The sequence below is a fragment of the Leopardus geoffroyi genome, chromosome B2 (assembly GCF_018350155.1).
Source record: "Leopardus geoffroyi isolate Oge1 chromosome B2, O.geoffroyi_Oge1_pat1.0, whole genome shotgun sequence".
NCBI classification, from domain to species: Eukaryota; Metazoa; Chordata; class Mammalia; order Carnivora; family Felidae; genus Leopardus; species Leopardus geoffroyi.
In genome coordinates, this window is record NC_059332.1 from 119,850,978 (window position 1) to 119,866,811 (window position 15,834).

General features: G+C 38.7%; 2 protein-coding genes across 2 annotated transcripts; both read right to left on the minus strand.

The window, feature by feature from the left end:
- Positions 1 to 412: 412 nt before the first annotated feature.
- LOC123609818 (trace amine-associated receptor 3) lies at positions 413 to 1,514 on the minus strand. The gene has a single exon (XM_045500882.1). The coding sequence runs from the start codon at positions 1,442 to 1,444 to the stop codon at positions 413 to 415; it is 1,032 nt and encodes a 343-aa protein (XP_045356838.1). The 5' UTR covers positions 1,445 to 1,514.
- A 12,293-nt stretch (positions 1,515 to 13,807) lies between these two features.
- LOC123609819 (trace amine-associated receptor 2) lies at positions 13,808 to 14,778 on the minus strand. The gene has a single exon (XM_045500883.1). The coding sequence runs from the start codon at positions 14,726 to 14,728 to the stop codon at positions 13,808 to 13,810; it is 921 nt and encodes a 306-aa protein (XP_045356839.1). The 5' UTR covers positions 14,729 to 14,778.
- Positions 14,779 to 15,834: the final 1,056 nt, after the last annotated feature.

The following is a 15,834-nucleotide window of genomic DNA, read 5'->3' on the forward strand; positions in this document are numbered from 1 at the left end:
TGTCACACTTTCTCCATGGGTCCGCAGGCCTCAATAATCTATTTTCTGAATTCCTAGAGTGGAGTCAGCAACCAAAACCATTAGCACTTTATTTTCTTTATTCTTACATTGATTCTTTTATGGGTTTATAATTGTCTCATGTGTGTAAGTAGAGGCCAACCTATTCTGAAATGTTTTATACTTCTTTTGTGTATTTTCCCCCAGTCAGATGGGAGTGTTGATTAGATAGAGTTCACAGTTAATACACGGCTGACGCCTGATGGGTCAAAGATACCGAAGGTAACTGTTGCGCACGTTACGAGACACTTATCCGGATTACTGAAATTCAATAGTATCATTAATGCGAGGCATGAGGCCAAAATGATAAGTCTCATTTTCAATACTCTCTTCACTTTTGTAATAGCTTTTTTTATTAATGTGCCTCAGGAAATAGGTTCGCAGTTCCTGAGTGAGAGCTAAATATTTTGCCTGACAATATGTACTTAAGAGCTTTCCGAAACCATGGGTAAAAAAACCCATGAATGAGGGGGTTGCAAGTAGAGTTGAAGTACCCAAGCCACACTAAAAGGTCAAGTACTATTATGGGAGTGGAATAGTCTAAGTATGGGTCTATCAAGACAGCAAGAAAGCAAGGCAGCCAGCATGCTAAAAACACCCCCATTACTATTCCCAGGGTCTTAGCTGCTTTCCTGTCCTTTTTCTTAGATAAGTTTTTTTTCACTTCCACCTTTGTGTTTCCAGGCATGTTGCTGATAACTTGAGCATGTCGTTTGGAAACAAGAAAGATTTTGCCATAAATACCAACCATGATGGAGCCAGGAGTAAAGAAACATGTAGTGAACAATATCGTCCCCCAAAATTTGTTGAACGTAAGTGCACAGAAATGGAAACAAGCAACAAGAATCTCGTAGCTCTGCATGCCGGCAACGTTGGCCTTGGACAGAACTAAACTGAATGAAAAAAGAGCAGGTGCCGACCAGCAAAATGCTAACAGTCGCTTTATCATGGAGGTGGTCATTGTGGTCGCATAGTGTAAAGGGTAACACACGGCATAAAATCGATCAATAGCAATGGAACAGAGGTGGAAAATGGAGGTTAGGCTAAGCATCATGTCAAAGCTTGCATGGAATTTACAAAAGCCATCCCCAAAATACCAGCAGCTCTCCACTGATCGCACCATGCTGTATGGCATGATGACACAACCCAGAAGGAAGTCGGTGGTTGCCATGGAGAGGATCAGAAAGTTTGTGGGAGAGTGAAGCTGTTTGAAATGTGATATGGAAATCATTATAACCAAGTTTCCAAAGATAGTGATAAACATGGCTGCAGTCATAATTGAATACATTATCACTCGGACATGCAAAGAGCGGTTTACGGGAGGACAAGATTTATTCCCAAATTTTGGACAACCGGATAAGTCTTCAGGAATATAAATTGGATCCATAGTGCTTTATCACTTAAAAGTCCCTTTTCTAGGAAGATGAGTCTGTGTTTCCTCTCCTCTTAAAAATGATTCCAGGAAACTTCAGCTCCTAATTCCATAAAAAAAAAAGCATTAATTGCATAAAAAAAGACATCTGTTATGAATTCATTTCAATTTCCATTTATTTAAATATTTAAAATTATGCCAATTGTGGTTGCGCTCTGAGTTATTTGCTGCATTAGGGCAGGAAAAGTTTCAGCTACTTATTCTTTCCTGTTCTATTTTATTCTATTCCACTCATCCATTTGTTCATTCGACCTGGGTTTATCTATTGATGGCTCTGTTCTTTTTAAGGTATTGAGAGCTTCTTAAGAGTTTATTCCACTTGTATAGGGATCTGTAATAGTCAAACCCACGAAGCAGAGAATACAATAGTGGTTACCAGTATGGGGAGGTGGGGAGTTATTGTTCAATGGATACAAAGTTTTAGTTATGCTACATGAATAAATTCTAGAGGTCTGTTGTACACCAGAGTGCCTATAGTTAATAATATGGTATTGTGTCCTTCAAAATAGGTTAAGAGGGTAAATCTCACGTAAGTGTTCTTAACACGCACACACACACACACACACGCACACAACTAAAACTAAAAAGAAAGGGCCAGAAATTGTTGGGTCTGTCCATTACCTTGACTATGGTGCTGGTATCTCAGGTGTTTGATGTCCAAACTAATCAAATTGTGCAGTTCTTTGTCTATCAATATACCTCTCAATAAAGCTGTTTAAGAAAAAAAGAATTTATAGTCAACTTTTACCTTGAGCAACCACTTTTCTAGAAACTCCTTTGAACTACAACAAGTTAACATCTCTCATCATAAAAATACTTAATACACAAAAGCTAAGTGAAATCGCTGTGTTTTTCATTAGGTATTCTTTCAATAATTTAAACTCTTCATTTTAAAGAGTCTGCAGATGTTGTAAGAGTTATAAATGGCATACAGCTGTTGAAATACAAGGAAAACCACGTACCTATGGGTCAAACCATGCCCCTGGGCTAACGCTTCAAAGTTTCTCTACTCTCTACTCCCTTCCTCTCCTCTCCTCTGTCCTTCTTTTCTGCCCTTCCTTCTTTGTTCCCCTCCCCTGTATTTCTGGAGTGTTGTCATTCATCTGAAATTCTAACTACTGGACATATATGCCATCCCCGAGTGACTCAGAAGTATCACAAATTTCATATTCACAGACTTGGGTGAGTCAAATCTCACGTAACTGCTGTTGGTCACAGTGGGCTGAATAAGAGATGATGGACAAATTGCATAAGTCCAACCTCTCAGTAAGTTATTGCACCTCCCTGCTCTTTACTTTGGGACGCCACCATGAAAAACCACTGGCTGGTTCTGGAGAAGCTAGACACCGTGCCTCTCACAAAGCATCAAATCTACTTAGTAAGCTACAGAAAGACAAGTCCAATCTTGTCTGAGTCAGACACAAGAGACACTCTTGCCCTACGTCAGATTCTTCCAAGCCACAGAGATTCAACCATAGTGTACATTTGGCAAGTTCATCTACTTAGGCAGACTCAACTTAGTTTTGCCTTTAGAACCCTAAGGAAGAGCAGCACGAAAGGTCCCTTACTGGTCTCAAAGTGTCAGGAGTTCCTTTCATTCCTTCTGATTCTGTCTCTCTTTCCTGATTGACAGGGAAAAGTAAAAGAACCTGGTCATGACAGAAAAACCTGTTCGATGCGAGTTGGAGAAGCATCTTTTCCCAAGTCTCAGGAAGGCTTCTCTTCAGAAAGTCTTAGAGGGACCCTTCTTGAGCTGACTGCTCCATGTGGCTCTCTTGTTTGCTCTGGGTTAGGGACGTACTTACTTCCAAAGGAGAGGGGGCAAAATATCCTTGGATTAGGGGTTCTTCTTCTGGTGTGAGTGTTACCTCTCACTAGCTGTGAGCTCCCGGGAAAAGGAGGTGTGCTAGAATCGATGGCCTTTCAGAGGCTCTGAAAATCTGTGAATGATTGGTACCCGAAAGGTCCTTGGTTTTAAATTATCTTCTCCTAAAAAAAATAGAAAGTGGAAAAACAGAGAAACAAGATGAAAGGAAAACATAGAATAAAGGATGTGGCTCAATGCAGGAATTCATTGAATAGTACTTTCAGTCCTGAGGCACATCTGACCAAGATCACGGATTTGTTTCTCTCCACTGTAGATGCTCCTCCACTCCTCATTGCCTCTCTTTCTTCTTTGGTTTTCACCAAGGAAAGGTTGTGAGCATCTAACCGGGGCCCCATTTTAGCATATAAGTGATACCAGTCGATAAACAGTTGTTGAATGTATTATCTGTGTTAAAATATACATCAGCTCGCATCTTGTCTTTTCTTGCCTTTATAATCAACTCTAAGTAACAGCTAAATCTTATCAGACACAAATTTTTTTTTAATTTTTTTTTCAACGTTTTTATTTATTTTTGGGACAGAGAGAGACAGAGCATGAACGGGGGAGGGGCAGAGAGAGAGGGAGACACAGAATCGGAAACAGGCTCCAGGCTCCGAGCCATCAGCCCAGAGCCCGATGCGGGGCTCGAACTCACGGACCGCGAGATCGTGACCTGGCTGAAGTTGGACGCTTAACCGACCGCGCCACCCAGGCGCCCCTCAGACACAATTTTTTTAATATACTACCTTGAGGCAAGGAACCTGTCGGATCTCATTCACCCCTGGATTCTCAGCACCTTGGTTAGTGCTTGTGGCAGACACTAGGTACATATTTTTGAACAAATAAAAGTAAAAATAAATGGCAAATTATGTCTGTTTTAAAAAATATCTGCATTGTTCCAATTAAAGCAGTTGCTTCAATGTGCTTGAAACTTTGCTGTAAAGGAATGGACTAGACCCGGGAGCACAGTTTGTGAACATACCTTCCAGGATTCAATTGCTTCTGATGGTGTTGTAAAATAATCCCTCATTATTTAGACAACGTTTAGACAGGCAGACAGGAGGGATTGCTGTAGACATACTTTATTGATCCCTTAGGCTAGTGATAAGAGGGTTAAAGATAGGAAGTTCAGATAAATACAAAGATGTCAGTAAAAGAAAAAAAAAAAGCTGCTGAGTGTTTTAGTTAAATGCACCTACGAGGTGGTGGTGATGGTGGCATAAAACTCCATTGGTGTTTCATGAACACGTTAAAATGAGGTTATACTGGCCCTTTTCAGCCCCTTTTACAATGTTTAGAACCTTACCTACCACTGAGGGGGGTTGAAGATTTTCTTCCTGCCGAAACTCACAGACTTTCATAAATTAAATACTATCTGGAAAGCACAGACTTCCCATTGACCTTATACAGTGTGTAAGTCCATGAAGACATGAACGCTTAAGGTGTAGCGTTGCCCAAGAAACTCCCTGTCACACCTCAGTTGCCCATATGACCTTAATGATGACAGCCGTGACATTGAAACAACATCATATGAGGGCTGTATATAAATAACTGCTCCATTTCTTTAAGGATTGAGAGGATTCTAGGAGGTGTTTTAACATGAGATCAAATTTTCCTCTATGCACATTACTATTTATATAAGGGAAACTGCACACACACTTTCAGAAGTAGAGACCTCAAATGGAATGTTTACAAAGACATAGCATGTGATTTTGTGCATTTTCCAGCTTCCTGGCTATCTTACATCCCACAAGATGACTTTGAAATCAGGTCAACCTTGTGTGATGATTGGCTGTAGCACTTCCAACCATATTACTCTGGACAACTTTTCAGTGTCCCTGAGCCTCAGTTTCCTCTTTTATAAAATGGGAGAGTTGGCTGTGAAGATATTTAAGACCATTAGCATTATTTTTACCTTCCTCCTTGATTTTCTGCATAAGAATTATGGCATCTCCTCCAAGTTTTCTTTATTTTGTACTTCCATGTAATCTATTATGTTGAACCACACGCCTCTATGAAATTGCCATTTTTGTAAGTTAAAATGTTAAAATATTAATAGTTTTGTATAATTTACATTAGGTACATTACATTAGGTTTTTTTTTTTTTCTTTTTTCCCCTTAGGTTTCAGTTCCAAGCACTGACTGATAACAAGGTTGGCATATCTCCAGTCACATACATGTGCAGGATGTCAGATTTTCTGTGCAAGATTATAACATGGAGTTAAAGCTTCTTGAAGAAAATCTTCATGCGAACACATGATTTTAGTAGGAGGAAAAAGTGGTCCAACACAAAATTTAGGTTCAGAATCTAATTTTCATAGCCTTAAAATATGAATATCATATGAGATGTAGTAGAAAATGGGCATTTATAATCCATGGTTCTAATAGAAGGAGACATACATTTGCAAATGCTATTAACAAAGCACCAACTAACATAAGTACATAAGTATCACCATTGCTAGAAAACACATTCTCTTCTGGAACCTATTTGGTAAAGAACTTAAAATTGCTATCGCCTCCTATGTATATATGTCTGTGTACATATACATAAATTAATACCAATTAAGGTTTTTCTCATTTTTAATTGTTGAAAAAATATCAGGTATAAAGGATCAGCAAAGGAAGATATGAGTCAGTATTATTGTTCTGTAATACTCTGAGTCAAATTAAGTGTAATAAGAAGGAGACTTTAAAGTTTCTCTCTTATTTGCACACAAATGTGGATGATGATCATAAATAATGTGCTTTCTCTTTCTCCTTTGAATTCTGATCGCCCTGGAATTTAAGGCTGAAGTCTAAAGTATTTCAGCTGATCACCTAACTCATTGAGAGAACCACGTAAAATTTCAAACTCGCCTCTCAAACCATAGGCTCTTCTGAATGCCTGCTCATGGTGTGCCAGTTAAGACAGTCTCTTATCAAAACCAGCACCAATGGGAAGGCCTAGAACTGACACTAAAAATGACTATTTCATTTCTCTTGCCACAAGTTAGAAGATAACGTCAATTTTCATATAATCTTCCAAGAAATTGATCCCAAACTGCAAAGTCTCAGATATAAATTCCGTTTTTAAAGCTCCAAAATCATTCTGGGCCTAAAACCAAATTCCAGGGGCGCCTGGGTGGCGCAGTCGGTTGAGCGTCCGACTTCAGCCAGGTCACGATCTCGCGGTCCGTGAGTTCGAGCCCCGCGTCGGGCTCTGGGCTGATGGCTCAGAGCCTGGAGCCTGTTTCCGATTCTGTGTCTCCCTCTCTCTCTGCCCCTCCCCCGTTCATGCTCTGTCTCTCTCTGTCCCAAAAATAAATAAACGTTGAAAAAAAAAAAAAATTAAAAAAAAAAAAACAAAAAAAAAAAAACAAATTCCACCCGAAGAGCAGATTTGTGATAATTTTCTATTAAACTTGTTAAATCAAGAGAGCAGGGCGTAAATAGTGTACATAGTGTAACAGAAAAAAATAAGCCAAGGTTTGAAATTTATGAATTCATGATATTGGATCTTTTCTGGTTAATTCTTTAATATCTAACATAGACTACAATGAATATTTAAAGACTACAATCACAAAGACCCTTGGAAGACGTTTCAGGGATGATAATAAGTAGGCTATATTCAAATGTAACACTGAAAACAAAACAGAAGAAAAAGATTATTTTTTCTATAAATCGACTTTACAACTATCTCTAGCAGTTTACACATCATGACATCAAAAAGTAAAAATGGTACCTAGCGTGTAAATGACTGGTTGACCCCAAGTGGCTCATGGTTCTTAAGTAAGCCTTATAACGCCACGTAGCAGCTGGCAACAGGCAGAGATGACATCTTGAAAATGTTGTCTTCTCAAAGGCAGCTGGGATCAGGAAACATTTTAAATGACATTAAACACACATGGAGAACAGACAGAGCACCTTTCATTTCAGAGAGCGGGGGCAGAAAGAAGAGTGAAAATTAAGAGCAAAGGAAAACATCTTTCTTATAATTAGCTATAAATGATGGCATGTTTGAAAACCAGCAGAACAGAGGAAGTTTTACTAAAACTATGCATCAGAAAATGTGTCAGAAGTAGACAGCCCAAGAGGAATTGATCTAAATACACCTTTTACCAAGATCACGTGTACATTTTTCAGTGGATACAAGGGGAAAAGTCGGAGACAACATACCTTGGCATAATCCTGCATGCCATAAATTTACGCTTTCAGCATCTGTCTGTCACCTGCCCCCCCTTCAGTCTGCAATAGTGCAGTCACTTTTGCCCACAGTTGTCTCCATGTTGCCCTACAAAGGCCCACTCCGTGGCTTGGCCAACCCCATTTCCTGATTGCTCATCCCTTCATCTCTGAGCACTTCAAGGCTCTACAAAAATATCATTTCCTTCCAGGAACCTATTTTTGATTCTCCCAGTTGGAGTTAATCTCATGAAATTCCAGACCGTTGGGGTGGCCAAAGATCATAGAGATAAGCGGTTCCAATTCCTCTTCTCACAGCTGACTTCGAGTTGAAATACTTTTGTCTCCTTTTTCAGCAAAGTTCTTTTTTCTTTTAAGTTTTTTAAATATAATTTCTAGTTAGCTAACAGTGAATATTGGTTTCAGGAGTACAATTCAGTGATTCATCCCTTACATACCACACCCAGTGCTCCCAACAAGTGACATAACTGTTTTTTTAAAATGACTTCACCTTGACTGTACAAATTTTTCAACCCATTCCGTTAACCTTCTTACTCTTGCAATACTCAATACAGAGCTGTGTGTTTGGGGACTGTGCAGTAACAGCTTGTTGGATTAAATGCAAAGAAATTAATCCCAGCACATGATGTAACCTGGTTAATAAGCATCTCCTCTCATGGTGTTAGAAACCTCTGGTTTGGGAAAGTTTAAAACATTAGGAAAACAGTAAATGTTGTTAATCCCCAAATAAACAGTATTCTAAATGAAACCTAGCTGACAATTAAAATTTTGGGTGCCTTAAAGTTTCTAAATTACTTGAAAGCCACATCCCCCCTATAACTAAGGCCTTGAGGTAGATATTGCCACTAAATGCTGAAAAACAACATTATAATCTAGGCCTTTTCTACAGCTTTGTCTGCTTATAGTTTCTCTTAGTAGGCCTCACCAATCAAAATATGGTCCCCAGACCGGCCACATCATCATCTCCTGGGAATATTTTGGGAAATGAAATATCTTAAGCCATCCCAAAATGTACATCTTAGCAAGATACCTATATTATTTGTATGCCCAACGAATTCTAGAAGAACAATTCCAGACAATAGAGAAACTGCATTTTTAGTTCGGACACTCTTTGTATCTGAAATGAGTGAATAATTTTGAGGAGCAAAGAGCAACTGAATACCTTAAGTAAATGCTGCTGGCAAGAGAAAAATACCAAAAATGAAATACGTAGTGAATTAAGTAGTAGCAGTGAATTAAGTAGTATACAACAGGATTTGCTTATTAAAATATAATATTAAAGAGGAGAAAGCATTTTAACATTATTGAAACATAGATGTACCTTACATTTATTGAATCATGCTTGGAATAATTCTAGAATTTCACAAAAACATTTTTTTATAGGCCACCACACAAAAATTTACAAAACTTGCCAGACAAAACTTAATGGAAAATGTAAGAAGTTTCATTCACTTAAATGTTATAATAATTATCATTTTCCAGTTAGGAAAATGCCTTACCTTTTTTATGGCAACAATTTTTGGTTTTCCACCAAATTGAGTTCTCTCTGTTCAATTATTTTGAAAATGCAAACAAATTAGCAATATTTAAAAAAACAATAGTACATTTCCAATTCTCTTTATGGACTCAGTACCTTCCATCTCCTGAAAAGTTAGTTGTGAATCATTGAGTCTTTTCTGGTGACTTGGCAGGTATGAGGTCAGGAAGTTCTAGGAAGTGTAGGGTTGAGGATTGAAATATCTGATTCATATAAGTTTGCCTCTGCTCTCAAGAGACTTGGAGTGGGGAGCTCAGATCCAGGAGCTCTGAGAGAGTAGCTAACTGCAGAGCCCCCGTGGAATTACTCTTCTAACTCTCTTTCTTGGAGGATATCAAAATATTCTGTGTATTTTTAATGTCCCGAGTATTTTCAGTTTCCTTTTTTTCCAAACGAAGGACAATTTCATATCAATTTCATGGTCCTTTGGGCTTCATTCTGGCAAGATAAGGTACCACAGATATGTGTATGTGTATTAAAAACACATAAATATGTGTAGGCTAAATTAAACATTGGCTGACATCCAAAGGAGGGACAATTGACTCCGAGAAGGTTGCTGTTTACAGTTTGACTCCTGAATGTAATAAGATATTGGGGTAAGAGGGAAGTATTTATTTTTGCTTTAGTGATTTATATTAGTCTGACTAAAATCCTTAATAAAAAAGAAGAAGAAGAAGAAAAGCCAGTTAAGGTGCCACAAATCTTGAAAAAATCAGTTCAGCGAACAAAGAACATTGAATGAGAAGTCAATAGAGCTGGGTTCTAGTTCCGGTTTTCATAATTAGCTGTAAAATTCAGGGCAAATCATTTAATATCTCTGGGTTCAGTTTTCTCATTTGCCACCTGGCAAATCCTGGGTGTGGAAAGGAGGCTATTTTACTAACTCTGGGAAATGATGGAAGGTGGACAGTAGGTAGGAGGCTGGATCACTTTCTTCCACAGCAAACAAGTCAGGATGACTACATTCTGAAACCAACAAGTGCCATGAAAACCTATAGAGAAAATTATCTGTTTCAATGAAAGGGGACTAACTGAGCAGAACTTTACACGGGGCTATTTGATGTTTTCAAATACGAATAGGATCTAGAAGAAGGAAAGAAGTATTAGAAGGAACTATATGGTGTAGGGCTACTAACATTTTCTTGCATCTGTAAGCACTGGCAAACAAGAACCACCATCACAAACATTATCCTTTGGCCAAAAAAAAAAAAAAAAAAAAAAAAAAGAGCAATGTCTAACCCTCTCCACCGAATTTGTTGTAAGTTTGTTGACAAACTTACATCAAGATATTTAGTTTTCTTTTCTAAAGTCATATGTTAAGGAATTGGGAGGAAATTTAATACAAATTAATTCAAGATACTTCTACTTTCCAGTAAAACTAAATTCGATTTTACTTATTATTTTTTTTTTTAGCAATTGGTCTTTTAAATAAAAACGGAACATCTGTGTGTGTGTGTGGGAGGGGGGGTGTTCAAATACCAAAGCAGCATAAACATCAGTACAGTAAAACCTTGGATCGTAACTTGCTCTGTGAGTGATCCGCAAGATGAGCAAACGTTTCTAATAAATTTTAACTTGATAAATGAGCCGATGTCTTGCAATACGAGTAATACATGATGCCGAATATGACATGGTCACAACTGAGCCGGTGGTTCGTCTCTCACAATACACACTGTGGGATTGTGGGTGATCATCTCCCATGCTCGGACGCTCGGTCTCAGGCTGTGGTGTTTGGCAGAAATCAGTGATTTTTCAGAACGTTGGAAGCTGCCCACAACTGGCACTAGTGAATTTTTTGTCACTTCAAAGCACCTCTGGACAGTCCTTTGCTTTTCCATACAAGAATCAGCTTAGGAACGCTTTGCTTCATTCTAGGTCAGGTGGCCTGCAGATACAGACCCTTTCTTCTGCTGCCTTATTGTCAGTTACATTAAATACAGTATATGACAAGAGTTTATGAATACTGGATTGTGGTCAACATCTGTGCTAGCATACGCAATGGCCTCCGTGCGGAAAAAGGTTAAAAAGAAAGGCAGTTATAAGGAGATGATCGCAGTGGAAGTTAAGAAGGAAATCACTGAGAAGTACAAATGACGCATGCAGGTTGCCGAAATTGCAAGATGTTATAAGAAGTCTATGTCTGCATCTTGTTTGCAGAGGAGGGGGAGACAAAGGCGGAGGCATCGCTCGCTTCAAATGAGATTAGGAAGATGTGTAAAATGTGTGAAACAACGCAAAATTTTGTGGAAAAACACCACCTGAACAAGTCTGTAGCAGTGCGAGGGATGAATCTGTTGAATGACCATGCAATGTCACAGTTCCCCGAAATCCTCCAAAGGAGGTAAAACCAAGTGCCACTGGATAGGTCCCTTGTTAAAGTTGCATGAAAAGAAAAAGATTCCCTTGAGCCAATAGACGGCAGTGATTCCGTTAGTGATAGTGAAAGTCGTCCTACACAATAACCCTCCTCTCTCTTGTTTCCCTCACACCAGCCATGAAGGTTTTCAGAGGTAAATGCAGGCTAATTTGCTTATTTTTCTTTATATTTTGTACTTTCTTTATAATTTTGTATTATGTTACAGTATTGTAATCATTTTTATATGAATATTTTTGGGTTGTGGAACGAATCATCTGAGTTTCCATTATTTCTTTCGGGGAGACTTGCTTTGATATACAAGTGATTTGGATTACAAGCATGTTTCTGGACGAAATTATGCTCACAAACCAAGGTTTTACTGTATTTCATTAAAAAGAATTGCCAAAAAGCCACAATAGCATCCAACACACCATATTAGCTCTCATCATTGCACCTGGCTTTAATTCCTCTCTTCTTGGAAAATCAGTGTTTCCACTTATTTTGTACTTGCAATCTCTTTCACCATCTCAAAGAATCTCCACCATTTCTCCTCTACTCTAAGGCTACGGGGAGGCACCAACCTATCAGCACGCTAGCAGGGATGGACGGTGTAGACAACATGTGGCAGGGCCATCTTTGGGCAGGTAGACAAAACTAATATTTCAGCTGACCACAGAATGGTCACTGCTTAATTGTGATTTGTGCAATTAACTAAGATCAAAGCAAATTTACGGGCAATGATGTAAGCTTTTCCATAAAGAGGAGAAATTGCTAATTTGTTCATCAATATAGTTCATCACTTTCTAAATAAAGAAATTAGGGGCACCTGGGTGGCTCAGTTGGTTGAGTGTCCAACTTCATCTCAGGTCATGATCTCACAGTTCATGGATTTGAGCCCCGTGTCAGGCTCTATGCTGACAGCTCAGAGCCTGGAACCTGCTTCAGATTGTGTGTCTCCCTCTCTCTCTGCCCCTCCCCCGCTTGCATTCTGTCTCTCTCAAAAATAAATAAACATTAAAAAAAAAAAAAGAAATGAACCACAAAAAATTTTAGTGGAACGCAGTTCACTTACACACACACTCACATAACTAAAATTAAAACATTATAAGGCGTTACTTACCCTCAATGCAAGCAACGTATTCTGAGACGATTTATTTTCTTCTGTTTGCTTTTCATGAAAAATGCTGTTTGCAGCCAGTGGTGTACTGGCACCTCTCATGCCCACTGACAAGAACAGGTTAACTTTTCAGGACTTCTGAGAGCCAGTTGACATCACATTTATAGCTTGATTTCAGCTAAATGAACAGTATATATTCATTCTGCTAAATAAATGTATGTGTGTATGTATATATATATATATGTACTGGAATCATAATTTTCATACATATATATATAATCTCTCTCTCTCTCTCTCTCTCTCTATATATATATATATATATATATATTGAGTTTATATGTATATTTATAGTCAAATTCTGCAAATCAAGGCTTTTTTTTCTTTGTTTTTTTCTTCCTTTTCAGAGTCAGGTGTCAAACACTTAGCAGCACACCCCTGGTTGCAGACCACTAACTTCACTTCACAAGTTACTCATGGGCCTCAACTTATAGTTAAAAAGATGCTGAATAAAAACCTCATGGCTCACAAGTTCGAGTCCTGGGCTCTGCACTGACAGTGCAAAGCTTGCTTGGGATTCTCTCTCTCCCTCTCTCTGCCCCTCCTCTGCTCTCACTCTCTCAAAATAAATAAACTTTACTTAAAAAAAAAAAAAGAAAGAAAGATTTAACCTCACAATAGTACATTCTAGTAAAGGTTTAATTCTCAGCTAACCAGTGACTGGTTCCTGACAGAATATGCATGTTTGAAATTATTTCTGTATTTATTTGCCTATAATTATTAGCTGCTGACATTTCAAACTACATCCGGTCAGACACGAAAGAACAAAAAACGAATGGAAGAATCACACAAAGTGCTCGTGGTGGTAAGAGGCAGCAGGAGTTTTTAAGCTCAGTTTATGCTCTGATCCCTTCCAAACAGTATCAAGGTTGTGTGTTCTTTTCACACCATTCCTGGCTTTTCCTCATCTTCCCTTTATCCTTCCAAGTTACTTCCTCTTTTCTCCCTAGAAGTAATAGGTACATGAAATATTCTGAAGAAGAGGGATTTGGGTACAAAGAGAAGACTCTTTTTTTCTTTTTCCCTCAAGTCTTAGAAACTAAAAGCTTGCCTTGGTAGCCAAAATCACGCACACACCTACACACACACATATACACACATGCACACACATATACGCACATGCACACACATATACACATGCTTTAAGTGACTTTATTCTTCTACATTCCTGTGCTTTTGCCTCATTTCACTCATACACAAGTCTATTCAGTTTCTTTTTGAGTAAACAGATCAGTAGTATGGAAACGTGAGCTGAAAATTTTACCTAGTAAAATGCACTTCAGCGCTCTGCGAAACCAGGGATAGAAGAAACCATATATTAAGGGATTACACGTGGAGTTAAAATAGCCAAACCATGTCAAGGCATCAAACAGAACTACAGGAGTAGAGAAGTTCAAAAAGGGATCCAATAAAATTGTGAAAAAACAGGGAAACCAACATAGTAAGAAAACGCCCATCACTATTCCTAAAGTTTTGGCCGCTTTTTTGTCTTTCCTCATTTGATTATTTTGATTTTCGGGCAATCTATTGATTGCACGAGCATGTTTTCTTGATACCACAAAAATCTTGCCATAAATCCCCACCATCACAGACCCAGGAGTGAAGAACCCTGCCATAAACAAGGTGGTCCCCCATAACTTGTTGAACATCACTGGACAGGAACTGGAACAGGCCACCAGTATATCGTAGCCCTCAATCCCGTCGGCGTAGGCCTCCGAGAAGACCACCCCGAAAGCAAATGCTCCGGGAACCGACCAGCAGAGAAATAGCAACCGCTTGATGAGGGGAATCGTCATTTTCGTGGAATAACGTAAAGGGTAGCAGATAGCATAAAATCTGTCAATAGCCACAGAGCAAAGATGGAAAATGGACGTTATGCTAAGCATCAGGTCAAAACTGTAATGAATCTTGCAAAATGTAAGCCCGAAATACCAGCAAGTCTCCACCGATCTGACCATACTGTAGGGCATGATGGTGAGCCCCAGGAGGAAGTCAGTGACTGCCATGGAGAGGATGAGGAAGTTGGTTGGTGTGTGAAGCTGCTTGAAGAAGGAAATGGATATTATCATGGCGAGGTTGCCAAACACCGTGATGAATATGGCTGCGGCCATAAATGAATACATAGCAGCTCGGACACCCAGTGGCCTTTCATTTTCCGGGCAAGATCCATTTCCATATCCAGAGCAATCCAATATTTCCTTCAGAAAAAGCAAGAACACATGAAATTTTGTCAGATATTAATCAAATATTCTATATTTTATGTAAGTTTTCACAGAACAACTCAAGAAAAATCTAGAAGACTCAAGGAAGATAATTAATTTATGCTGAAATATTAATTACAATCTTTCTCATTTATTTATCTTAACTTTCATTTGCAACTTCACAGAATTTTAACCTGGGTTTAAATGATTTAGTTGCTTTATACTTTCCTGGATTCAAATTATACCACCAACATTTAGTAGGCTCTTATTTTATTCCAGGGCCAGAAATGAAAAAGAAGGAAGAGAGGAGGAAGAGAGAGAGAACTGGGAGGTGAAAGGAGGGGAAGAGAAGAAGCAACAAGTTCATTATCTACTTTATTATAATTGATGCTCCTATGTTCATAGAAAGAATGGATATATATTAGACAATACATTCACTTCTTCCTCAAATAAGTCCGGAACACTTAATCAGCTTTTATTTGAGTACAGTCTACTGCCTTGTGGGACCAGGATGTTATTATTATTTGAAAATTGTTTCATTCATGTGTTGTATTATTTTCATGGTGTTTTGATTTTGTTCATGCCAAGGTTGTTTAAAAGGGGAAGAATCATTTAAGGATGGCTAATGACTGGGTAGAATCATTTTCAGCCAGTCATGGAGCCCTGCCAAGCATCTCACCAGCCAGAGCAGCTGAATCAGACATGGGCAGAGGCCAGAATTGGACCACCCTCACTTCTTTGGGAAGAACAAGTATACCTCCATGGTGCTTCTCCTCAGAGCCTTGGGCAACGGGCATCATGCAAAATGAAAGCCGAATACATTTCAGTGTGTGGGTCACAGAGAAAGCTATAGGAGCAGGTGGTTAGCGAGCTTCAGGACAGCTAGGCATCTCCACTCCTTCCTTGTGTTGGCCCAGTATCTTCATTTTGCATATAAAAATCTGCATGATGCCATTTCCATGTATATTCGGAAGGTAACATGTTCATGAATTAGGATAACCTTCCTTTTTTTTTTTTAAAGTACATTG

Excerpts from the sequence above, each read along its gene's own strand:
- LOC123609818 (XM_045500882.1), bottom strand. The coding sequence starts at position 1,444 with ATGGATCCAATTTATATTCCTGAAGACTTATCCGGTTGTCCAAAATTT.
- LOC123609819 (XM_045500883.1), bottom strand. The coding sequence starts at position 14,728 with ATGTATTCATTTATGGCCGCAGCCATATTCATCACGGTGTTTGGCAAC.